This window comes from Canis lupus, chromosome 10 (genome assembly GCF_048164855.1).
Source record: "Canis lupus baileyi chromosome 10, mCanLup2.hap1, whole genome shotgun sequence".
In the NCBI taxonomy this organism is placed as follows: Eukaryota; Metazoa; Chordata; class Mammalia; order Carnivora; family Canidae; genus Canis; species Canis lupus.
In genome coordinates this window covers 69386847-69413496 of record NC_132847.1, presented here as the reverse complement: position 1 = coordinate 69413496, position 26650 = coordinate 69386847, and the positions used below count along the sequence as shown (strand labels likewise).

At 44.9% G+C, this 26650-nt stretch overlaps 1 protein-coding gene across 9 annotated transcripts in view; it reads left to right on the top strand.

The window, feature by feature from the left end:
* FKBP15 (FKBP prolyl isomerase family member 15) overlaps positions 1–24417 on the top strand; it is a 59280-nt gene extending 34863 nt beyond the window's left edge. For 5 of the 9 annotated variants that reach the window (XM_072842390.1, XM_072842384.1, XM_072842388.1 and 2 more), the window contains 16 exons: positions 989–1091; positions 1562–1668; positions 3241–3352; positions 4753–4862; positions 5161–5268; positions 5686–5780; positions 6597–6699; positions 12463–12634; positions 14366–14502; positions 16604–16759; positions 17399–17551; positions 18508–18630; positions 19434–19541; positions 19816–20495; positions 21523–21619; positions 23821–24417. In XM_072842390.1, the coding sequence (XP_072698491.1) occupies positions 989–1091; positions 1562–1668; positions 3241–3352; positions 4753–4862; positions 5161–5268; positions 5686–5780; positions 6597–6699; positions 12463–12634; positions 14366–14502; positions 16604–16759; positions 17399–17551; positions 18508–18630; positions 19434–19541; positions 19816–20495; positions 21523–21619; positions 23821–23898 (2442 nt within the window). In that variant the 3' untranslated portion in view covers positions 23899–24417. The remainder of the gene's footprint in view (positions 1–988; positions 1092–1561; positions 1669–3240; positions 3353–4752; positions 4863–5160; positions 5269–5685; positions 5781–6596; positions 6700–12462; positions 12635–14365; positions 14503–16603; positions 16760–17398; positions 17552–18507; positions 18631–19433; positions 19542–19815; positions 20496–21522; positions 21620–23820) is intronic. The other 4 variants (XM_072842386.1, XM_072842389.1, XM_072842387.1 and 1 more) reach the window with 3 other exon arrangements.
* Positions 24418–26650: the final 2233 nt, after the last annotated feature.

Genomic DNA, 26650 nt, shown 5'->3' with positions numbered 1-26650 from the left:
GAAAGAAAAAATATATTTAACAAAAAATACATTCTTCTTTACATATTATTGCTTTGTAACCTGATTTTTTAACTTAATGTTATATCAAACATTTATGTTAATATCAGTATGAATAATGTAAACAATATAATTAACATAAGTAAATAAAGCATTATTTCCTTTAAAGACAACTCAGCAGCACTCTGTTAGATTAATTTACCATAGTTCCTTTCATTCTGTTGTTTAACATTTAGGTGGATTTAGAGCTGCAGTGATATAAAACTGGCATACTTGTCCATAAATGCATAGTACATTTTTGAGATGATATCAGGGGCCAAGGAGAAGTCCTAAAGTAAAAGAATGTCAGAGATTTTGGCCTTTGAACTGTAGGTTAGCAGATCACAGTTTCTGTATATTGTGCCCCAAGTTTTTCTTTCTTTTCTATGTATGAATTGGGAAGATATTTATAGGACAACTTTGTTTAGAATCATAGTAGGGACCAACAGTGCTGTGATTTTTATGAAAAGAAAAAATGGAGAAAAAACACTCTAAAACCACTTTATCCAAAAAGCATGGTAATGAGGTGCAACTACTGTCAGTTTTTCAGTGAGTACCTTGAGATCTATGGAGATAATTTGGCAGAAAAGAAGAGGCTGCACTGTTGGCTGGGTTTCCTTGCAAGAGACCCTTCTTCTGTGGGAACAGAATAGATCAGGTTTAAGGTAGCTGCTGGTTTGGAAAATGATACATTCTGGAGAGCAGTCACTTTATGTACTTGGGTCAATAAAACATTGACAACTTAGAATGTTTGAGGAACTAATGATATTTATTTGATAGGATTTATAGGGAGGAGGGATCTCCGCACAGCCCACACCCTAATCTCTTGCCTTTCCTTCCTCTTCTTTGCCTAAAAGCAGTGGCTGTCAGCACGTTTAGAGTAGACAGTCAACCTCAGTCTCCAGTTAAGGACCCACATACATAGTCACCAAAACGCTTGTTCCTGTTTCAGGATGTGAACGCTCTGCGAGGAGCTGCACAGCCCATGGCAGCTCCATCCATGCAGCCCTCTCTCCAGCCAGCACATCCAGTGATACCACAGATGACCACACAAGGTAAGGGGCCTCTCTGGCTCTGCAACCTGGAACTGACTCAGCACCAGAGTTATCATATCATTCCTGTTCCGTAAATTGTTGGGCTGCATTGTTTTAGTACTTAGAACTGGACTAGAGTGTAAAACATGTCAGTTTGTCCCTGGGTAGGACGTTTTCAGCCCTGGAGATGGATTTGGTCTGCATGTTTTGTCTTCTGCTGTGTGGCATTGCCAGTTTCGGAAGTGTGCACTCAATTAATGAGACACTTCTCTATGTGTAATTGTGCACTTCTGTCAGCTGATGGAACTGGGTCTGAGTAGTATGTGCCCAAGAACCCCAGGTCCCTTCTACTAGCCCATCCCTGAGACTTCAGGAGAGTAGATGGGGCAAGTGGTCCAGTCTGAGGCATGTTGCAGTGTGTAAGGTTCTAGTCTAAACCTTTGTGAGGAAACTGAGGTGAATAACAGTGAAAACTTGTTGCTTTATCATAGCACCTCAGCCATCTGTTTCTGGGCTCCAGGTGCCCTCTTCTGCCTTAATGCAAGTTACATCTCTCGACTCCCACTCCGCTGGGTCTGGAAATGCCCAGTCCTTTCAGGTAATGACATTTTTAAACCACATCAGTTACAGCCTGTAATTTATTAGGTTCTAGTCCGTCTCTTTTCTCCTTCCTGCACAATTTGTGCAGTAGCAGTTCCCCAGATAAGAATCTGTCCTTTCCCCCTTCCTGAACCACCGCAATGTCATCTCTAAACCAGACCAGGATTACCTACCTTATAGGTTGTGGTAAAGCCGAATTGCAAGAACAGGCAAAGCACCTGGTACAAGGCCTGGCACATGGTAAAGGCCCAGTTATTTCCTTTTGTTTGCACACATGGCTCCATGAGGGATAGATACACAAGTCCTTGGTGTTCTTGTCTGCTAGCCGCTGATAGGCTAAGATTCTGCAGTGTACAGAGCAGAATGGTTGTAGGTTGAGGGTGTATGGAAAATACAGCTGAACTCTGTTGTTTAGTTATCCTTCAAAAAGGATCTCTTAAAGTAGGTTTTTTTTTTTAAGATTTTATTTATTTATTCATGAGAGACAGAGGCAGAAACACAGGCAGAGGGAGAAGCAGGCTCCATGCAGCGAGCCTGACGTGGGACTCGATCTCAGGTCTCCAGGATCATGCCCTGGGCCAAAGGCGTTGCCAAACCACTGGGCCACCGGGGCTGGCTGTTCTTTTTCTGTTTTCACAGAAGGTAGTGGCAGCAATCTGTCTGTTTCTACTGATTGTCAGGCTAGTGCTTCTGTCCTGACACATTTGGTAGAGAAAACATACTCCCACACTCCCTTACTTCTGTGGTGATTCTTAGTGGAAGGGTGGGAGTGCTGGTGAGTGGGCTATGCCCCATTGGGACAAAGTATATTAGAATTAAAAAAAGTTCCCACCTTGCCCTCTCCCCACTCATTAGTGGAAAGTTTTATCCTATAGACTAATTTTTTTGTTTGTTTGTTTTTAAATAATGGATGGATATGAGCTGAATTTCCTTATCTCAAGGAAGAATAATCATCATTGTTTAAATGAAAGCTGCTGATTATTGAGCATTTACTATCTGCCAGGCACTTAACTTACCAGCTGTGAGGAACTTTACCTATATATCACTTCCATCTAGTCCACACAATGGCCCTGAGTGGCATGTTACTATTTTCATATTATAGTTGAGGTTCAGGGGAACATGAAAGCTCTTGGTCACAAGAACATCAGAATCTCACAGGGGAGAGGCATCCTTTGGAGACTCGTGGAGTTTGGAGTTACTTTGGAATTTCAATGAACACCTGTCCTTTGGCCACAATGGAAACTCAGCCGAGTCTCTTTAGATGTACAATTTCTTAGACTATCAAAAGGCCCAGTGGCTGGGGACTGAATACCTGCTTACTTAAATTGTAGTGCCAGAGCACAGGGGAGCAACCTGAGACACCCTTCCCTCGCTCTTTGGGTAGGACTTCAGTGACTGGGCCCCCTAGATGACACAGAATTCTGCTGTAGTGCCTACCCAGTACCAAACCCAGTCTCCTCTGTCTCAAGCTTTAATAAGTTTGCATCTCCTTCCAGCTTCATCTCTTTATTCCATCAAAGACAGATTAAGCAGAAGAGAGAGCCGTGAATATAACTTGGCATTTTCTCAGCCCTATGCAGGTATGCAAGCCTATGCTTATCCCCACACATCAGCTGTCACCTCCCAGCTGCAGCCCGCCCGGCCCCTGTACCCCACTCCGCTCTCGCAGTCTCATTTTCAAGGTAAGCAGTGGGCCCTGAGTGTCTCGTCTCCCGCTCTTGCTGTGCTCTCCTTCCCACTCCCTTTTCATTTTCACTCCAGTAGATCTCTGCTTTATTTTGAAGCAGCTTTGTTGAGGTCTGATTTACATATTGTACAATTCACTCTCTTTGGGTGTATAATTCAAGGATTTTTAAAGCAAGTTTACAGAGTTGTGCAACCCTTCACCACAATCTAATTTTAGAACGTTTACAACATCCACCAAAACTCTTCATGCCCGTTTTGTTTTGTTTCTTGCATTTTCTCCTGCCAGCCCTTTTCCATTGCTCTGTCAGAGTGGCTCTGTAGAGTTTTTGGAAAACAGTAAGAGAGTGAAATGTTGGAGGAAATGGGGAGAAAGCATGGTGACCGGGTGTTCAGTATCTCACAGGAAAGCTACTTTGTGAAAAATTTTAAATTATGAAATATATGCTTTTATTAAAAAGTCAACACAAAAGAATATAAAATGAAAAGTTACTGTCCTCCATTATAAATACCCCCGACCATAGGAAACTGTTGTTAACAGTTTCTTGGGTAAATTTTCAGGTATTTTTTCATGTGTGTACAAGTGTGCATAAAAAGCACACTAGTATAAAAAACTAAAACAAAATGTAATTTTGTATTAAAAAGCAAACTAAATGGCTGGCATGCTGTCCTACCTTCTTATTCTGCAGCTTGTCTTTGGTATTAGGACAGTGGTAGAAAGGAGCCAGTGTATATCCTACAACACTTTATGGTCCCAGCATGGTAAGGGTTTCATGGATGCTACCTTTGTCTGGAAACCCTGCCCCACCTCCATCTAGGAAACCATCAAATCTATCATCTCCTCTGTGAAGTCTTCCCTGACTGTTACCATCCCTTTTTCCTCTCCTCTCACAGACATAACTGTGTATATGTGTCATCAATGAGTTAATCTTGCTTTTCTTTGTGTTCCTTTTGTACCTTGTACATGGTCTTATTTGCACTTAAATGCACTCTGTCGTAACGATCTGTTTACATGTGAGTCCCCCCCCCCCCCCCCCAGACTGTGAGCTCACCAAGGGCAGGAACCAGGTTTCATTCACTGCTGAATTCCTGGTATCTGGTACAATAGCTGGCATGCACTTGGATGAGCTGTTAGTGCTATGGCAGACCAAAGTGGCCATCCTTGTGCCCTTGGACCAGACTGTATCTCTTGATGCATTTTGCAGGAGCATAACTTACTTACTGTTAGCTTTGGAGCCCTTTTGCCTCTGTGTCCTGAGAGTAGGAATCACCTACAGCATTTCCCGCTATTTGGAATGTCAATTTCTTTCTTTCCTCTGCCTAAAGAGCTGTTGGCTTTTCCTCATATGGTATCCTCTGCTCCAGTTTCGTAAGGTGGTTTTGGCTTATGTCTCTTCAGGATCTGGTGACATGGCTTCATTTCTCATGACTGAAGCCCGGCAACATAACACAGAAATTCGAATGGCAGTCAGCAAAGTGGCTGATAAAATGGATCATCTCATGACAAAGGTGAATGAGTCAGGGTTGGGGCTTTGTTGAAACTAAGGAATTGAATAGGGGATACAAACAGCAACTAGGATTATAGGTAAACTCTTCCTTGGTTTCCTGAATTTTTAGTAGTTAGTAGTAATTTCCCTGGAGAGTAGTTTTTATTTTGGAATTCATTTGGCAGGAGAAAACTCTAGCTTATGTTAGAAATGATCTCAGAAACTTGTTAGGCCCTTCCAAAAAGTGGTTAGATCTTGGGTGAATTCTGTTTTTCCATTTAAAAATTTCTCTCAAAGTCTTTCTATCCCTGCTTTTGTAGGTTGAAGAGTTACAGAAGCACAGTGCTGGCAATTCCCTGATGATTCCCAGCATGTCAGTCACAATGGAAACAAGCATGATTATGAGCAATATCCAACGAATTATTCAGGTAGGAGGGATTGAGAAGAGAACACAGCCTGGAGGTCTTGCCCCCTTCTCTCCCAGAATGTGCTAACCTCTAAAACCTCTCCTCCACAGCCAGAGAGCATATGATCAGTACTATTGGGGAATTCTGGAAAATCCATTCATTATGGCCTAATATGGTCCAAGGGACTTATCACTGTAGAGTCACAAGGAAACATTTTAGAATGTTGCTTCATTTTATGGCCATTTATATGTCTAATCTATTGGGTGTAGTGATTTGTATCCATCAGGTATGATTTGATGTTTTAAATATTTATGTGGACATAAGTTTAGTTTTTTATCTCAAAATTTATAGCAGTGTCACCTGTCAGTTCAAGTTGATTCCCTTATATCTGGCACTTTTCTCATAAAAACTGAAGTCATACATCTATTTTGAATTTAGGAAAATGAAAGATTGAAGCAAGAGATCCTCGAAAAGAGCAGTCGGATAGAAGAACAGAATGACAAGATTAGTGAACTAATTGAACGAAATCAGAGGTAATGACAGATAAGGGGCACTGGCTAGGATGGACTAAGGGTTTTATTTGTAAATGACCAAGTTAGATAAATATTTTTTTAGGGTAGTTTATGGAAACTGCTGCTATTTCTGTTTCTTGCCTGTCATGTGAATTATTGTTTGTTTTTTGAGAGCGTTTTGGTAGAAGAAACACAGTGGGCTGTAATGTTAGGCAAACCTGTGTTCAAATCCCAGCTCTGCTTCCCTTTTGTTATGTGGCTTTGGGTGTTCCTCCTGGCCCTTGTTTCTTCACCTGTGAAGTGGTGTTAATACTTAGAACACTTAGAAAATACTGTCAACTGTTCTCTCTTCTGTGTGGGCTATTTCATCAACAGGAATGTCACTGATTTCTGTATAAAACCCAAACACTGTGTAATTTTTCTAGATCCTTCTGAAGATTTTGGTGAAGGGGGAGGTGCTCAGGGGAACATGTCATAGCAAATAGCATTTCACTTAGTATCATTCTTCCATACTTCTCTTTTCTAGTGTGTCTCGTCTCCCACATGGTGGCAGGGGTGGGGTGGGGTGGAAGGGAGAGGTGGGGGGAGAAGTGCTTTCTACTCCCCTCTCCTCTTTCCTCCTTCATTCCTCTGCACCACACATACTTCCAGTTCCTTTTCTCTTCATTATGCAAAGCAATTAACCTCTGGCCCAGGTTCCTACTTCCAAACTTGATGGCTGCTTTCAGACTGGGTTTTTTTTGAAGGTATAGAGCAATGTTGTGAGGACTGAACGTGCATTGGTTGTGTCTGGTATACCTTCAGCGCTTGACAAATGTCTCTTCCCCTATTTCACAGGTATGTTGAGCAGAGTAACCTGATGATGGAGAAGAGGAACAACTCACTTCAAACAGCCACAGAAAACACACAGGCAAGAGTATTGCATGCTGAACAAGAGAAGGTAAAGTAACCAGGGAGGGAAAAGCCCATCAGGATATGTAGAGTAAGGAGCTGTCGTGTGTGTGTACGAACTTATCCATCTGCTTTTCAGCAAAAACTTGCCATCATTGGGAACAGAACTAGAAAGCTTCTAACAGATTTTACTATATCCATCATCCAGATTTCTGTTTTATAGGATGCTTTGCAATGAGTTGATTCAAAAACTATAACTCATCTAAGTAATTTGATTAAGGTGAAGATTACATTGTTTATTAGCAAATGAAATTTATTCTCTTGACACAATCACAGAAAATTTCTCTTACAGGGGTGCCTGGGTGGCTCAGTTGGTTCAGCGTCTGTCTTCGGCTCAGGTCATGATCCCGGGGTCCTGGGATGGAGCCCCCACATCAGGCTCCCTGCTCAGTGGGGAGCCTGCTTCTCCCCCTCCCTCTCCCTTTGCTGCTCCCTCTGTTAGTACTATCTCTCTGTCAAATAAATAAATAAAATCTTTTTTTTTTTAAAGATTTTATTTATTCATGAGAGACAGAGGGACAGAGACAGAGACACAGGCAGAGGGAGAAGCAGGCTGTATGTAGGGAGCCCCTGACGTGGGACTCAATCCTGGGTCTCCAGGATCAGGCCCTGGGCTGAAAGCGGCGCTAAACCGCTGAGCCACCCGGGCTGCCCTTTTTTTTTAATGTCCAAAAAATAAAATTCCTATTATGTCATGTAACAAACATTTTAGTGAAATTTAAGATTAGTTTATTCCTTCATCTGCATCTGCAAGAGCGTTTTAAGGTACTGCTGTCTGGCTTCAGTCTGTTCAGAATTAGGCATTTTGACCTGTTCCTGGAGTCGCTGTAAGGAGGACTCTAGTGGGCCTTGGGCTGGGCTGACGCTGACTCTCGCTGCCCCCATCGTTGCTCCAGAGACACTGTTGATCTGGAGTGGAGTCCTTCTGGTTTGGGCTCCTGCTCCTCATCCATCTGCTGTTATCTCAAAGGTTTAAGAAATTGGTTATGCTTTGAATTTTTCCTGAAAACTTGAGTGCAATGTATCTCATAACCTGTAGAGTGTACTCACTTTCTCATAGTCCAGTAATGTTGAGGATTTCTGACTCATGCTGTTATTGTTCTGTGTTCTCTTTGTTGTAGTGTCTAGGGAAGAAATATCTCTGACCCCTTATCCTCCAATGACTAGTGCCTTGCCCTGCATAGCCCTGTCCCAACTTGACCCCGATCCTTTCTCACAGCTACTTCCCACCATCCCTTGTTTGTTATGGCTGACTCCTTGGGCCTGGATCAAGGTCAGCAGTCTATGACATTGGCACCACTGAACACTACTGGAGTCACTTCACTGTCCATTAACCATACTTTTTACTATTTCCTTTTCTCTACTTTTTTTTTTTTTTTTAACATTTTATTTATTTATGAGAGACACAGAGAGAAAGAGAGAGAGGCAGAGACATAGGCAGAGAGAGAAGCAGCTCCCTGCAGGGAGCCCAGTGCGAGACTCAATCCCAGGACCCTGGGATCATGCCCTGAGCCAGAGGCAGATGCTCAACCACTGAGCCACCCAGGCATCCCTCTTTCCTCTTTTATTTTCTCTCTCTCCTATACTCTTTCTCTTCTTTTCTCTTCCCTTTTCTTTCCTTTTTTTTTTCCTTTTCTTCTTTCTCCATAGGCCTGGCAGGGACACCCAAATATATTGTTTGGTTGAGTTCTTAGACCTGTTATTCAGGTCTAGCATGATTACTAAAACTTGTTCTAGATCAGTGGTTCCCACACACTAGTCTGACTGCCTCAAGGTCACTTGAGGTGCTTGACTAAAAATACATATTCCTAAGCTTCACCTTGAGATTCTAATTCAGCAGTATCTAGCCGAAGGCTGAATCTGAACTTTTCAAAAGTTCCTTTTGATTCTGATACACAGCCAGCCAGGACTCACTGCTCTTTGTTAGTGGTTTCTTTTGCCACAGTCTCTGGATGGGGCAGCTAAGAGCCTTTGTTTTTAGGAACTTCACCATGTGATTCTCATGTTGAGTATCAGTGGGGGGAGGGTGGGTGTGTTCCAATAAAATTTTATTTACAAGAATAGGCAGTAGGCCAGTTTGGCCTATGGGTCAGAGTTTGCCAACCCCATGAGTTAGCTTATTAATCCACTCACATGATTCATTTTTATAAAGATTTATTTATTTATTTATTTATTTATTTATTATTTATTTATTTATTTATATATGATAGTCACAGAGAGGGAGAGAGAGAGAGAGGCAGAGACATAGGCAGAGGGAGAAGCAGGCTCCATGCACCGGGAGCCCGACTTGGGATTCGATCCTGGGTCTCCAGGATCGCGCCCTGGGCCAAAGGCAGGCACTAAACCGCTGTGCCACCCAGGGATCCCAGATTTATTTATTTTAGAGAGAGTGCACACCTGCACCAGCAGAGGGAGGGGCAGAAGTAGAGGGAATCTCGGGCAGATGCCCCACTGAGTGTGGAGCTCAACTTGGGGCTCAATTTCACAACTCTGAGACCATGACCTGAGCCAAAATCAAGAGTCAGATGCTCAACCGACTGAGCCACCCAGGTGCCCCATATTGATACACAGAAATGGTTGGCATGGTGCCTGGCACCTGCAGATGCTCTGTCTATAATAGCCCAAAGAGCAGTAATCACAACAGAACAACTCTGATCTGCTAAATCACCATCAGATCCCAGGTACCGTGCTTCCCACACATCTGTCTCAGAGCATCTCCTGGGCTGAGTAGCACTATGCTTGATGAGCCAGGTAGCAAGTACCACACACCTCGCTTGGCTGCTTTGATTTGATTTCAGTGAAATTTTTCAAGGCTTGACAACCTCCTCCCCCTTTCCTTTTGCTCCACTTCTTTCTTAACAGTCATCCCTGTGAGGGCTCTCCCTCTATAAGGGAGATCACCAAGGTCCTTTCATCCCTGGAGGGAGCTCTCTGCCCTCAAACGCAGCTCAGAGTTTTGGCTGAGCACTCAGTGAACATTCAGTGAATGGAATTCTTTATTTTTCTCTGTAACAGGGTTATTAGTATTTCCACATAAAACCCTGGACTAACGGAAGAGTTGTCAAAAGTCACCTGATCTGACCTTGTTTCACAGAGGGTAAACTGTGGCCCAGAGAGAGTAAGCGGCTTGTTCAGGGCCTCACTTCCAGTCAGCTGTGTCCTTTTTCCTTTGGTCAAATGGCCATAGAGCAGCTCGGGTGGCTCAGTGGTTTGGCACCGCCTTCGGCCCGGGGCATGATCCTGGAGACCTGTCAGGCTGCCTGCATGGAGCCTGCTTCTCCCTCTGCCTGTCTCTGCCTCTCTCTCTCTCTGTGTCTTTCATGAATAAATAAAATCTTTAAAAAAAAACCCAAAAAAACAAATGGCCATTTTGCTTTGATACCATTTTCCTGCTTCTGACTTGAATGTTCCTTTTTACTTATTTTTCTGAATTTTTGGTTCTCCCTGCCTTTACTTTCCCATTACTCGTCCCTTCGCTGTTTTCTCTGTGCACAGATGTGTGTTTGGCTGAGAGTATTACTTATCAAGCTTCTAATTGGCCTTTCCAAATAATGCCCAAAGTCACCTTTTACTCTGCTTGTCCTTTGTGAGAAAGGGACAGCCCATCCTACTGCCTCCCCTTCAGTGAGCTCCAGCCCCTCCAGTGGTCTTAGTTGCTGCAAGGCCTTTATGAGAGGCTCTCGATCTGATATTTGTGAAATCTTGAGCTAAGGACAGATACGAAGCTCTCTGGGTGCTATGTGAGCTCAGGTCCCATCAGGCCACAGGTGCCAGGACGGTGACTAAAACTTTTATTCTACATGGGCCAGATGAAAACTCCTCTTCCGTCTGGAAGTTCTAGCTGCCATTGTCCTCTGTGTTTAACAGGTAAAAACCCAAGGCTACTGAATAGCAAAAATAAGTATCTTAGAGCTCATTCCAAAGGTCGCCTACCGTTAGAGAAAAAATTATCCAGATGCGTCCAGAAGTAGTAAGGAAGACTTTATTCAAGGCTGTTACAGTAGAAGAGGAAGATTGGGCTCCACTCCAAATTCAGTAAGGGCAGATGGCTAAGGAGTGGAGTGAGGGGTCAGTGCTGAAAAATTATTCAGAGGAGACCTCATGGATAGGGAGATTCTTGCTAAAGTGACCTCGTAGGATTCTTCTAATTGACTAGCCAAGGACTAGGATAGCAAAGGTCGAAGATGAAGAACTTGTTCAGATATCAGGGAGAGGGGTTCTTTCTAAATGGACATATCAGGATTCTTGCTTAAAACTAGGCTGGGCAGGCTACGGACAGGATGGGAGGCCAAGGTCAGGGGCTCAGAGGAACATGACTAAAGTTTGGTCAAAGAGAGAGTTTGTCAGTAGACTCTTAGATACTCATTCACAGCCGGTTTCTTTTTATTTTATATATACTTTTTTGTTTTTATTTTTGTTTTGTTTTGTTTTTTAAGATTTCACTTGTTTATTCATGAGAGACACAGAGGCAGAAACACAGGCAGAGGGAGAAGCAGGCTCCCCATGGGGAGCCCGATGCGGGACTCAATCCCAGGACCCTGGGATCACGACCTGAGCCAAAGGCAAACACTCAACCACTGAGCTTTTCCCAAGCACCCCCCTTTATATATTTTTTTATTTTTCTTTATATCCTTAACCTTTAGAAGAGCCAGAATACCAGATTTTAAATGGAAAGGGTTTGGAAAGTTTAAATCTGCAGGGGCACAGTGAATAGCATAAGAAGGGACCAAAGGATAGTAAAAAAGTAGATGACTATAAATGCACGGCAAATAGAATAGCATAGGAGGAGTCATGAGAGTAGCAGCATAATAGTATAGAGAGATGGCCCAACCCCACTAATACTTTGCTGTCCAAAAAGTCAAGATGGGTCACCAGTGGAAAACCATTCACTGCGTTTCTTGTCCTCTCATTTCTCCTCATTTTTATGGGAGCACGTCAGATCAGGTGATGAGGATGTGGTATTTGTCACTTGTTTACCGTTCCATTTTTTTGGCCGTCCTCTTAATCATCACCTTTACTACACAGAGTATCATTAGAGGGTTCTCCAGGGGAGTCATTGTGTTTTCATCAGATGTTACTTGAGAGGATATAGCTTCTGTGAGGCCAGGACAGGGCACCATTTACAATAAGTGGCACATGAGAAAACAGTGTTGCCATCTTTTGTAAGCTCTGTTCTTCCAAGAACCCCACCCCAGACCAAACTCAGGTGGCTGAGTTTTCCATCATACTTCCACTAGGGAGAAACAGCAGACTCAGACGTACGTTGGTTGCTATTGAAGGCATTCAATTTAAATTTCAAAATCCTTTTCTTATGAAAAAAAAAAAATACACGTTTATTCTAGGAAAGTTAGAAAATGTCAGGAATACCGTTTCTCAGGTATCACATTGGTAACACTGAATCATCATTCTCGGTAGTTGCATACAAGATCCACGTATCGTAATTTGCTTAATCAAGCTCATTTTCCAGCATTTTATTTTTCATTCTTTTGCAACTGTAAACAATCTGCATTAAACATCTTGTAGCAAAAGTTGTGTAAGTTTGCACAGTTCTTCCCAAGGACAGATTAATGTAAGAGAATTCCTGGGTCAGAGATTTGGCACGTTTTGAAGGCTTGATTTTGGCTTCAGGTTAAGAGGCCTGACCTCCCTTCCGACCAGTTTAGTCAGCATAGAGTGTGTGAGGTTGGGTCATCACTTGGAGACAAGGGACACCCATGTGTGAAGTGGCATCGTACTTTGTCACACTATTCAGGCCAAGGTGACAGAAGAGTTAGCAGCCGCCACTGCTCAAGTCTCTTGTCTGCAGCTGAAAGTAACCGCTCACCAAAAGAAAGAAACAGAGCTACAGATGGAGCTGACAGAAAGCCTGAAAGGGACAGAGCTCCTTAGGGGCCAGCTCGCCAAACTGCAGGCAGAGCTCTCAGGTACGTCCTTGGTGGAGGGGCTGGGACGCTCACCATTTAAACCCAAGGAATGAAACTGAGGGGCACCTGGCTGCCTCAGTCAGTGGGACATGTGACTCTTGATCTTGGGATTGTGAGTTCAAGCCCCACAGTGGGATAGAGTTTAATTTAAAAAAAAAAAAAAAAAGAAACACTGTCCTTCCTCCCCATGCATTTGGCTTAATGCTCATCAAGTTTGAAGGGCTGAGGCAAAAATGAAAGCAGGTCAGTATAAACCTACATGATTGGTTGACAAAGGATACTGAAGGACTGGCTGTTCATCTGGAGTTGATCAGTGACCACTTTCCCCCCTTTGGGGCAAGTATTGCCCTCAGTATCTTTGGTACTTGTGTTTGGCTCCTGGGCCCAGAAGAATTTAATGTGTTCCTCTAACTCGTGACTCAGTGGAAATTTAAGAAAGAAGTGCTTCTTGTAGCCGCCACCCAGAGGGTGGATTCCAACCCTTCAGCTTGGCACTTGAGGCCCCTCCAGCTTGGCTTACTTCCTCTTATATTGCTCAATTCACTTGGCTCTGGACATAACCACTCTGCTGCAGCTTTAGGCCATCCTATGGTTCTGATCTTTTCATCCATGCTCTTCTCTGGACTTGGTGTGCCCACTGTCACCAATATTTGCCTCCAATTCTCCAAAATCTACTCTTTCAGAAACTTCCTTGTTTTTTTCCTAGAACATTTAATCTCCTTTAGAATTCTTTACCTCTGAGTATGTTATTATGACCATTATCAGAGTTAACCTTGAAATAGCACTATTTTCATGTCTGCATTCCCTTCTAGACTCTAAGCCTCTGGAGGACAAGGATGGTATCTTGGTCATCTTTGCAAAGTCCTTTCCTCCAAGTTAGCCTGAGTTCAGTGCCTAACATAAAGGTGCTGCTCAAGACATAGGGACTTGAAGAGTAGATGTATGAAAACCAGCATGTTGATTCATGTATCTCCATGTGGAGACACAAGTGTGGAAGACACAGATGGGACCAGGGGGCAGCAGCAGAATTGGGAAGAAGCAGTTTGCTTGCCTGAAAAGAGCTAAACACACTGATGTCAGTCGGTAGGGTGGTAGTTTGAGGAGAAACCCTTTCCCTTTTAGAGCATCACATGGGTGCACCTGAGGAACAGTCTTAGATTCGAATGTCGTACAGGTATCTTCTTTTTTGCTCTTGTGAAGCACCATATGGGTCTCAAAAGTTTTCCATACAAATTTAATTTTGATGCATTACATTTTAATGAAATATTCCAAGTAGCTTTATTTGAGCATTTATTTGGTGTTTTAAAAGAAAACTCTTGGTAGAATGTCCCAGCTCCCAAGAAGGATGGAAGTATTTCACCGAGGTGTTGAGACAGGCCCTGAGCTGATGGCTAAATAAAGATCTGTTTAGTGTGTTGAGGCAGTGGTTGAAATGGGATTGTGGCCATGATACCTTTCGAAAGTGGTTTTGGACAGCTTGAAACGTTTCTTTTTCATTTTGTGTGGAGAAGGTGACACACATAATAGCCATGAACGTGGGTTGCTGGGGAGTTGATTCATGACATGGTAGGCCTTTCACTGGTCAGTGAGGGGTGCTGAAAGGAGTGAGGAGAAGACGCTCACGTGATTGGGCTGGGAGCCCGCAGGGTGCGGCCTGGGAGGAGCAGCCGGGATGCCAGGTGCCTCTGCAGCGCTGGTTCTTCAACCAGTCACTCTGCCATTACACCCCAGAGCTCCAGGAAACCTCGGAGCAAGCACAGTCCAGATTCAAAAGTGAAAAGCAAAGCCGGAGACAACTGGAGCTCAAGGTGACATCCCTGGAGGAGGAGCTGGCTGATCTTCGAGCCGAGAAGGAATCTCTGGAAAAGGTAAGTTCTATGCCTGAAGTTTCTCAGTTAGACCCAAGTGGCCAGGATTAAGTGTTGAATAGACATTTTTACTTTCCTTTTAAAAATTACAAGAGTGGGGACGCCTGGGTGGCTCAGTGGTTGAGCATCTGCCTTCGGCCCAGAACATGATCCCAGAATCCTAGGATCGAGTCCCACATTGGGCTCCCTGTAGGAAGCCTGCTTCTCCCTCTGTCTGTGTCTCTGCCTCTCTCTGTGTGTGTCTCATGAATAAATAAATAAAATCTTAAAAAAAAAAATTACAAGAGTGGAATCCCTGGGTGGCTCAGCAGTTTAGGGCCACCTTCGGCCCAGGGCATGATCCTGGGGTCCTGGGATCGAGTCCCGCATTGGGCTCCCTGGGTGGAGCCTGCTTCTCTCTCTGTGTGTCTTTCATGAATGAATAAATAAAATCTTAAAAAAATTACAAGAGCATGTGCTCATTGTAACAAGTACAAATAATGCTGAAAAGTATGAAATAAATTTATCTTTTTTCCTCTCAATCTCAAGCATTAGAGATGACAACTATAAATAATGTACGATTATCCCTGCAGTTTATTTTCTGTGTGTATAAAATATACATATATATATGTGCATACATATATGTACACTGATCATTTTTAAACTGTAATAGGGTCATGTGTAACACTTCTTTTTTTTTAACATCGTGGACATAGTACAAATAAGTGTGAGAACTTTTTGGGATGTCTGACTGGTTCATTTGATAGAGCATGCACCTGTTGATCTCGGGGTCATGAGTTCAGGCCCCATGTTGGGTGTAGAGAATGCTTAAAAATAAAATCTTTTAAAAAAATGAATAAAACCCTCATTTTTTTTTAACTAGCACAGTACTCTAGTCTCTTGTCAGGTTAAACCGGAACTTATTTACCTACTGATGGTTATTTATGTTTCTATTTTTCCAGTTTCAAGCACTGCTGTGAACATCCTTGTACTATATGACTATTTTTTACAAATTCATTTGAGCATTCCATACAATGAATTGCTTGACTTAGAATTGCTAGATCATAGGCAATGCTTTACATCTACATTTTTAAAATGCTTCTCCCTCTGACCCTCCCCCTGCTCGTGCTCTCTCTGATGCTCTGTCTCCCTCTCAAAGGAATAAATAAAAAATCTTTAAAAAAAAATACATATTGCCAGATTATCTTCAAAGAAGAATATGTTGGCTTGCACTTCCAGCACTGTGTGAGCAAGTCCGTATCTCTATATTTTGTCCAACTCTGCATATGTCAGGTTTTCTAATCTTTATAGCCTGATAGGTGAAATATGCTGTCTTATTTTTTTTGCTGTCTTATTTTAATATATATTTTTGTTAATAGTGAAGCTTTCATATATTTAATACCTATTTGTGTTTATTTTGTAAATTCTTTGTAATGTCCTTTGTCTTCTTTTCTATTGTAATATTTGATTCGTAAACATTACTAAGGATGTTAATCCTTTGTCACTCATAGATGTTACAAATATCACTTATTATTTTCAGTATCTGTTGTATTAAAATTTTAAGCCTAAACAAGCCCCATTGAACAAAGTGGGAATATTTCTTTCTGTTCTGGAACAGTTTATTTTTATTTATTTATTTTTTAAGATTTCATTTATTTACTTAGCGACTGCACAGGCAGGGGGAGGGGCAGAAGGAGAGGAAGAGAGAGAATCTCAAGCAGACTCCAGGCTGAGCACAAGCCTGATGTGGAGCTTGGTCCCACGACTCTGAGATCATGACCTGAGCCGAAATCAAGAGTTGGACGTTTAACCAACTGAACTACCCAGGTGCCCCTGGAACAGTTTAAATATGAAAGAACAAACTTTCTGAGATTTCTGTAAAACTCTCTAGTGAAGCTTTTGTGGTCTTGTGCCTTTTTAGGGGGTAAATCTTGGTCTACATTTTCTGTCCCTCAGCTGAGAATGTCCCTCAGCAGCTGAGAATGTTAAATATAGAAGGAAAATTAAACATTAAATTGTTTCCAGAAGGACCCAGCCAACTCAAAAACTACCATCACTGTCACCATCTGCATTTATCCTCTGTGAAACAGCTAGAGCTGATGATGGTTCTCTTATTCCTAAGAACCTCTCTGAAAGGAAAAAGAAGTCTGCTCAAGAGCGCTGTCAGGCTGAGGAGGAGATTGACGAAATCCGCAAGTCCTACCAGGAGGAACTGGACAAGCTTCGGCAGCTCTTGAAAAAGGCTCGGGTGTCCACAGACCAAGCAGCTGCAGAGCAGGTAACAGGAACCTGAAGCACTTTGGAAACATGCCTTTAGGCCATTATTGTCCTTGGAAAAAAAGGGATTCCAAACATAAAACCAGAGTCCTCAACCAGCAGACACCATCCTTCAGGCACATTATTGTCCTTGAAGAGAAGGAATTTATTTAGGTAATCAGGCAGGGAGACCAGGGACAGTGGCAGTCCACACCTGGATCTCTAGTTCATAAGAGGCCTTTGACAGAGGCCTTTTTCCTCCTAAGTTCATAAATTCATACTTATGTGTATCTGTTTAATTGTTGAGTGAATTGGTATAGTCTCCTCTGGGAATTTTGAAAAAATGGTTTCATCGGAACCTGTAAAGAGGGCCTAGACTCTGAAAAAGATCACATTATGGCCCTATTCTCTAGCAGCTGTCTAGACAGTCACCCCTTAACTGGTTGGAGTAGCTTTTAGAATCCTGATCACCAATGATATCTGTGTACCTACATTTAAGAAGTACATTTACTTTCAGAGTAATCAAGGTCTTTCAGGTAGTTGTGTCCCTATTAAATCTGGGCTGTCGGCTTATTCTTTTTTGCCTTATGAAAGATGGGCTTCCCTAGATGCAACTGCCTCCCCACCACCCCAGGATATGGTGATGACATTCTCTTGGCAGCTGTCTCTTGTGCAGGCTGAGCTGCAGACCCGGTGGGAAGCAAAATGTGAACACCTGCTGGCCTCTGCCAAAGATGAGCACCAGCAGCAGTACCAGGAAGTTTGTGCGCAGAGAGATGCCAACCAGCAGAAGCTCCTCCACCTTCAGGAAAAGGTAGTTTTCCTTGGGCCAGACAGCCCAGTTAACTGAGGCAGACAGGTTGAGTCTTGTAAATCCTTCTGAACCTAAAATATGTTAATAGCTTGAAAACCAAACCATGCTTGTGCAGCTCTCCAGTTTATCAGTAATCTTTTCACATATTGATTTTGGGAAGACAGGTCCGTGACCTAGAAAAAGCAAAAGCAACAATAGTGTTCTGGAATATATATAATTCCACTATTTGATCATTTATGAAGCAAATACTTATTGAATACCAGTTGTAGTCTAGATACTGTGTTAGAAAAAGGGTTTACTCTGCCTTCAACCATCTCACAGTCCAGAAAGGGAGACAGAAACAAAGATAAGCATTTAAGGGCTATGAGGCCCAGAAGAGGAAGTGCCTGAGGGAGCAGGGCCCAGAAGGCCCCGTAACCTTGGTGAGGAGAAGTGAGGTGTGGAAGGTGGCTGAATGCCGCAGGCAGAGGTACGGAGGTGGGACGGGACCTGGGTATGGTGGGATCGTGGTATGAAAGTGACAGAGATGGAAGATGACTTAGAGTCATGGTGTGAAAGTCTGTGTATCTTTCCTTAGAGAATCTAGTTAAAAACTCTTTGACTCAGAGATGATGAAGGCAGTCTTGGCAGGTGAATAGACTGCTTCTAATGGCCAGTGTTCATGTCTGTTACTGGACTTCTATCCCCTCTTTTCTCATCATGCTCTTGACCTGATTAGGAACAAGACAGGTTGCCTTGGTGGGGAGGAGGAGGTGAAGTTGTGAATTGAGACTGAAGGATGAGGAAAAAGAATGTCCTGAGTCAGCAGCCTGGGGCGGGTGGGGGCGTGCAGACACCCAGACCTACCTGAGATTAACGCTGGATGCTTAGGATGGTTCTTGTCCCCCCGGGGGCCCTGACTTCCACCTGGCAGTCCAGGCTCCCAAGGCCACAGCTACAGTCTGTTCATTTTGCAGTGTCTAGCCCTCCAGGCCCGAGTCACAGCCCTGACGGAGCAAAATGAACAGCGCGCAGAGGACCCGGAGAATAAGTCTCACGCGTCTGGGGTTGCGGCTGCTGCCACTGATGCCTCAGAGAAGGTGAGCGGGCATTTCGAAGAAGAAGCAAGTCAGATCATATCAAGGGATTGAGTGAGTGTGCATATCAGGCATTCAGGAAGAATGTGGCCAGTTTTTTTTTTTTTTTTTAAGATTTTATTTAGTTATTTGAGAGAGTGAGCAAGCACAAGTTGAGGGGGAGGGAGGGAGAAGCAGACTCTCCCCTGGGAGTCTGATGCAGAGCTTGATCCCAGTATGCTGGGATCGTGACCTGAGCCAAAGGCAGATACTCTCAGACTGAGCCACCCAGGCATCCCTAGTATGGCCAGTTTGTTGTGTTGGTAGCTTTTTTTCTGATTTTAGTGATAATACCACTTGTCTGACTTAAGTAAAACTTAACTCTTTGGAGCCTATCATATTAATGGCCACCCCAGAAGACTCCATCCTGAGGTTTTGACAGAGAAGGGAGTGTCTCTAACTCACAAGAGAGAGGGGTGTGCCCAGCCGCTGCTGGCACCAATCCTCACAGCCCACGGCAGCTCCAGTGGTGGCCACAACGGGAGGGGGCATCAATAAACACGTGCCACAGCTTGCCTTTTTTTTTTGAAATCATGCATTTGCCTGTCCTTGATAACCCTTCCACCAAATGTTGTTCCTTATCTAACATGGCCCTCTCCATAGTGACAGCCTTGGGCATCTCAGTTCATGACCAGCTGTGTCGCACTACATGGTTCCAGAAGGGCTTCCTTTCAGCCTTCCAGACCCCTCTCTGGAATTGACATGCATCCCCTAACTTGATTTGGGCAGCATATATTTTGTTTTGCTCTCCTCACGTCTTCACGCAGGTCAAGAAGATCATGAACCAGGTGTTCCAGTCCTTGCGGGGAGAATTTGAGCTGGAGGACTCTTACAGCGGCAGGGCTGTTCTGGGGACCATCATGAACACCATCAAGGTACGGCCAGCTGGTGATTGTTTCACTGAGGCGAGAATCTTGGTGCTTAAGTGCCTTCTCAGGGGTCCTAAATCTAAAAAGTATTCAAGACTGTTCCTCAATAATCAGGATAAGTAGAATGACTTCTGTCTGCATGGATGAGGGCAGCCTCTGGTGAGAGGAAGAAACAGTCATGTGACCTGCAGGAGCAGTTGTGCTCTCAGGGAGTGAAGAAGTAGGAGTGCCTGCTGTTTTCCTGTCAGTGAGCATCTCCTCCTCCTTGGCTTTTGAACAGATAGTGACTCTTCAGCTGTTAAACCAGCATGAGCAAGACAAGGGACAGAGCAGCAGTGAAGAAGAGGAGGAAGAGGAAGAGCGGCCTCAAAGACCCCAGGAGCACTCGGTCTCAGCCAGTTCTGGACCGCCTCTAGCGCCACAGAGTACGGAGACACAGGAGTCCCCCCTGGTGTCATCGGAGCAGGCAGTCCAGGAGGCTGTCCCCCTGCCTCCTCGGGTCCTCTCTGTTCCCCAGGATGAGGTACAGGGAAGGGAAGGGGAGCCTGCAGAGGCAGAGGTGCTCTCAGAGATAAAAGGTGATGCCCACCCACCCGAACTGTCTTGTATCCCCTCCCAAAGACCTCTGGGGCCCCCAACTTCAATTCCCCCTAAGCCTCCGGGCCCTGTACTTGTGGATTCTGAGTGTGAGGAAACACTTGCTGCCAACCCATTGGAAAATGCCTGTGTCAAAAAGCCAGAGAGCCCCACAAGACTGTCCCTGACTTCACACCCCATGAAGGGGGACCCACTGGCCTTAGGGCCTGAAAGTCTAGGAGAAGAGCCTCAGCCTCCAGAGCCCAAGAAAGATGAGGATGTCACTAATTCTCCTGCTCCCTCTAAGGAGCTAGAAAACACAGAGGCAGATTCACCAACTGTTGGAACAGCAAGTGGACCTAACCAGTATTCTCAGCATGCCAGGTATGTCTTCCTGAGCAGTTTCCAGAACAGGGCAGCTATATGTGGAGGTTGTCACTGGTTTTGCCAGGGCTGGTCACCCATCCTCAGAGAAGGACTGACTCACTATTGATTCATTCATGTATTTATTCAATAATACCTATGTAGTCAGCACTGCAGTAGGGTGGTAGGCAAGGCAGATTTGGTTTTTGAGTTAAGGAGCTTGCAGTCTAGTGGGGAAGCCAAATATTTATGCATTATAAAAGTATGGTAAGTCCTTCAAAACAAAATTCTATATTATTGTAATAGAGAATAAAAGGGGAATTATTCTGCATTTATTTACTTATTTTTAAGATTTTATTTATTCATGAGAGACACACAGAGAAGCAGAGACACAGGCAGAGGGAGAAGCAGGTTCCATGTGGGGAGCCCGATGTGGGACCAGGACCTGAGCCGAAGGCAGATGCTCAACCACTGAGCCACCCAGGCATCCCTATTCTGCTTTTAGATAGAGTGGTTAGGGAAGGATTCAGAGAAGGTAATGTATAAACTGGGACCTAAAGGTTGGAAAGGAGCCTTCAATGCCAGGGTTCGGAGGAAGAGATTGCAGAGAGCAGGCACAGCACATGCCGGGGCCCTGTAGTAGGACTGGACATGACAGACAAGGAGCCAAAGAAGGCCCAGTAAGGAGGAGAGTGATGTTAACCTGAGATTGGAGAATGAAGTAGGGACCAAGACAGGTGAGATCTTGTGTCACTCTTAGAAATTTGGACTGGAAGTACCCTGAAAAATTATTAAAGGTATTTAAGCAAAAAAAAAAAAAAAAAAAAAGAAAAAAAAGACATGGCCTGATGTATTAGTTTTTAAAGATGACTAGCTATAGGTCATGGAAGGTGTCAAGCGCACTAGGAGGCCAGAGTGGAGGCGGCGGGGAACTCCCGGGCCACTACCACAGCTGCTGGATTCTTTCTGCAGAGCTTGTGGGCTTTGTGGCCTGAAACAGGAACAGCGCCATTTTCTATTGACTTGATTTTCTTGATTTTTCCTTCAGTCTCTCAGGGGATGAAGACGATGAACTCTTTAAAGGGGCAACTCTGAAATTTCCAAGGCCCAAAGCACAGCCTGAGGAGGAGGATGAAGATGAGGTGGTAAGGAAATGCCAGGCCCTGCCTCACACCACTCCCCAGGGACCCTTCCCTGCTGGCTCCAAGAAGAGGAATGGAGTCTGCGGGTGGCCGGTGCCCTGGGCTCTGTGTGCTGCAGCCTGTGGGAGCAGCCGAGGGGCTGGGAGGGGGCAGCTCTGTAAGCGTGGTGGGGATGGGCAGATACTTTATTCCTGAAAAGGGATCTCGATTTCTGTCCACGCAGGAATGATTGCTCCTTTCAGTGAAGGAAGTCGAGCTGCTTAGTCCTGTATTAGAATGCTAGAGCCTCAGGTTCCCCAGATCTGCTTGGAATTTGTCTACTTTACAATCAGAAGGGACTTTGAAGGTCTTGTCTTACATCCTTATTCATAGACAAACTGAGGCACAGAAAGATGATTTACCTAAAGGCACAGAGAGAGTTAGTGGTAGAGCTAGGACTGAAACCCAGGCTCCTTCCAAGACTGCCTGTTTTTGGACCTTTCCACTTCCTCAGCCTGCACCCTGCGCTGCTACCTTGTTTGGTCCTCACAACACCCTGGGCAGAAAATGGTTTAAGTGCTGATAGCACAACCTCACTCTACCAAGCTGCAGAGTGATGGCCGGAGGGCGGCTTGCTCCTAGAGCCTGCCTGGATCAGAGCCCTGATTCTTGCATCTATTGTCCCACTGTGAAGTGAGGCTGTCACTAGGACATTTGACTGCTCTGATGGGACTGTCACTAGAGAGAAATATGGGTGGAGAACACAGATCAGCTTCAGGCTCAGCCTGTCCCAGGGACAGAATTGTGAAGTGATTTTGCCAGAACCTAGGGGAAATGGCTGTGGCAGAACAAGGATCTGGCTTGCACATACAATGCCCTTGCCTCCTGCCCGGACTCCCCTGGGAGAAGTGTACCATTTCTTCCCATGGGCCTTTCTTCCCAGGAATTAAATTTTTATTCAAAAATTTTAATATGAGTTTTGCACTTAAAAATAACAAAAAACCAATTGAATATCCCAAGTGGCTGCCGTAAATATAGTTGGAATGTTTAGTTACCAATATATTACTGGTATTAATATGAATACTGTCAAGGTAATTTTTATTTCTGGGATGCTCTGAAAACTTCTCATTTAATACTCTGCTAATCTAGTGAGGTAGGCACTTTTATCCCATTTTATAGAGAAGAGGACTGAGACCCAGCAAAATTAAGTAATAGTCTTAAGGTTTTAATGCTAGCAAATACAGAGCCAGAACTTTAGCCAAAATAAAACAGAAGCAGTGAGCCAGTCAGACTAGAGCTCCCTTAGTTGATGCCCAGAAAGGGATACGAGGTCTGTACCAGGGACCCCTGACCACATCCCGCTGCCTCTGTTTGGCCAGCCCTGTGAAGACTGACCATGGGCCACAGTAGCTCAGAGCAGGGGATATTCCATGCGTGCCTTTCTCCTGCTACCCCTTTCTCCTGCTACCCCTGTGGGAGCTGTTCCTCGCCAACCTAGAAGAAAAAAGCCAGGACCTCAAGTCATGAAAAGTGGGGGAGAGTTTCCTCTGTAGTCTGTTAATCTCCATTTTCCTACTACCTGGTTGGAGAGAGTGAGGAAAGGGCCAGTGGGATCAAGGGTGTTGGGGGTTGTGGCCCTGTACTCCTGGCCTCTCTTCGCCGCTTGGATTTGCCACTTGGTAACGTGGCCAAGCCTCTGAACTCATTTCTCCCAAATGATGGGGTCACTTCCAGAACCAGACAGGCCACCAGAGGCCGCAGCAGTGTCTTCATATGGAGCTATATTCTTCCCAATCTTCCTTCATCTTCTTGCATCTTCTCTCTCTCTCCATGGGGCTGCTCTGCTTCTCTTTCTTCCTCCTACTCCTCTCTCTTCCCCCATCAACCCTCCTTTTCCCACACGAAATGTGTAAGTCACTACATGAGAAGAAACCTGTCAAATCAATACATGTGTTTCACAAATAAATGATAAAATCATCCAATGTTGGTTGTCTTGTCTCTGTGTTGGAGGATTGCCTCCCTTCTCTGCATGCTTGGCTCAGCTTTATCTGGAAGCCCAGGTTTGCTGGCCACAGGGTCAGTCCTTTTGAATAAAACCTTAAGCAACACCGTCCTTCCCAACCTGGAGCTGGAAGCAGGTGCCAGTTCACTTCACCTTATCCAGGCGGGGAGGCAGTCTGGTGCAGGGACAGGTGAGGACTGACTGCTCTTTCCTGTTTTGTCAGAGCATGAAGGGACGGCCGCCCCCGACACCACTTTTTGGAGATGATGATGACGACGATGACATTGACTGGCTAGGATGAAGACCTGGGAAACTGGTGGGAAGGCCTCTCTGTCGACCCTTCTCTAAGCATGGTCATGCACAGCCAGCCCTGGGTCTAGACAAGCCACAGGTGAGGTGAAGGTGAGCATTCTGAGGACAACAGTGCACACATCTGAGTTAACCAACATCTGAGCACCTTGCCCGGCTGGTCGGAGAGGAGTGTGAGCCTGTCTTCACAACGTCGGGTCCTGTCTTAGAATCCCCTGGGGAGGAAGGGCTGGTGGGTTGCCTGCAGTGTCACCTACAAGAATCCTGCCCTCTTCCAAGCTTTTTATTCTCTTCACTAAGACTGATGTGCCTCTCAATGCTCAACTGTGCACCAGCAACCGGACCTGTCATCTCGGGTGAGGTCTCCCTGGTGGAACCCAGGGTGGACTACACTATCTAAACCCCGGTTCAGTTAACCAGGGACGTGTATCTTTTCTCTGCCTTAAATCTGATACAAGAGGTCAATGAATATTTGAAATTAACAAAACTAAAATAAATGTCTGCGATGAAACTTGCCTCAAGCTCTTGGGGAGACATCTGATTGGGTTCTGAGACTGGCTGTGCCCCTCTCTGGGCATCTCAGGGTATGGGCTGTAATGGGCCTGGGTTGGTTAACATGCCCAAAAGCAAATAATCCCTTTGGCACCTACCCCTGGAACTCAGGCTTTCAAGAAAGGGCACCACTCTGCTGTCCCAGTTCACCCTAGCTGCCTGAAGGCTTGAGGCACCATGGTCATACGAGAACTGGTCACCGTCCTCTTGCTCCTGCACATTTGTTCCTACACCCTAGGAAGCTATGCACAGAAGGTGGGAGGGTCCCTCCATGGCATCGTCGTTCAATGCTGGCCCTGGATTGATGCTTCACTTTGAGATCAGCTTCCGTTCCCTCTGGACTCGGGGCCAGGACTAATGCAGAGAAGAGTAGGGAGAAAATACTTGTGCTCACTTTACTTGTTTCAGGATATTCCAAAGACCATACAACCAGTCTTCAAAAAGGAGAATAATTTTAATAGAAGTGTTCCCTGGTTTACAATGTTTATAAGATAGTATCCTGAATTCTGATGACCTGACAGTCCTTCATGAGGACAGATCCTTTGTGAGCCTGTGAGCCATAAGTGGGGCTGGGAGGCAGTAAGAACCACTGTTTAGTAACCTTAGTTGTTGAGCATTTTACACAGATTCTCCTCTCCAGCAGTTTTTTTTTTTTTTTTTTTAAGATTTTATTTTTTCATGAGAGACCTAGAGGCAGAGACCTAGGCAGACAGAAAGCTCCCTGTGGGGAGCCCGATGCGGGACTCGATCCCAGGACCCCTGGGATCATAACCTGAGCCAAACAGATGCTCAACCACTGAGCCACCCAGGTACCCCTCTCCAGCAGCTCTTGCAGAAGACACTTATCCCCATTTTACAGAGGAGACACCGAGCCTTAAGGAAGTAAATTAACTTGTCCAAGGTTACATAGCTAGTAAGCAGGAGAACAAGAATTCAAATCCTGGCTAGCCTTTTCTGGAACCTGGGCTCTTGTCCACCTGGATGGCATCCTTCACTGGGTTGGGGGCAAAGGGGTAGTCATGCTTGTCAGAAATCCTGGACCCCAGCCCCGGTCTTCCGAAACAATCTCTGCCCTGTTGTGGTAAAAAACACGGCACAGACTTCTCAGTCCCTGCTGCCTGTGTTCACAGCCTTGCAGCACTAGGTGCTGTATGGCCTGGGCCGGTGACCCTGTCAGCCTCACGTGCATCTGTGCTAAGGAGCAGACTTGGGCCAGGCTGCCTGTCACTACACTCACGAGCTGGATGACTTTAACGTCTTTGTGCCTCAGCTTCCTCTTTTTTATTTTTTTAAGATTTTACTAATTCGGGAGAGAGGGAGAGAGAGGCAGAGACACAGGCAGAGGTAGAAGCAGGCTCCCTGCAGGGAGCCTGATGTGGGACTCGATCCCAGGATTCCAGGACCAGGCCCTGGGCTGAAGGCGGTGCTAAACCGCGGAGCCACCCAGGCTGCCCAGCTTCCTCTGTTCTAAAACAAGGATGAAGAGTTTCTACCTGGTTGTGAATGTTAAATGAGTTGATACTGTCAAGTGCTTACAACACTACGTGGCATAAAAAGCACTAGAGAGGTATCTATTACATTAAAAGAAAACTAAAGGTAGAAGAAAAAAAGTGCCACCTTTTGTGACTTGGCCATGAAGAAGGTTGAAATGCTTACTTAATCTAATCAGCTTCTCTAGAGCAGATTTGTTTAAAAGCCCTCTGTGCCATTCATGCCTCCCACGTACCACATTCAGAGACTGTATCAAACTGAAGAGGTTGCCCGTCACCCATGGAAGTGCCCATTTTATTTTATTTATTGATTTATTTATTTTTAAACAAATTCTTTTTTTTTTTTTTTAATTTATTTATGATAGTCGCACAGAGAGAGAGAGAGAGAGAGAGAGGTAGAGACACAGGCAGAAGGAGAAGCAGGCTCCATGCACCCGGAGCCTATGTGGGATTCGATCCCGGGTCTCCAGGACCACGCCCTGGGCCAAAGGCAAGCGCTAAACTGCTGTGCCACCCAGGGATCCCGGAAGTGCTCATTTTAGCAATGCCCCAGGGGAGGGAGCCTTAGCTGGTCAGGATGTATAACTGGGTACGTGAGGCTTCATCAGCAAGACCACACTGGACCTTGGAAACTTTACTCCCTGCCCTGTTGTGACATGGAGCGGCCTTCCGATTTGCTGCCAAGGTGGGGAGATTGCACTG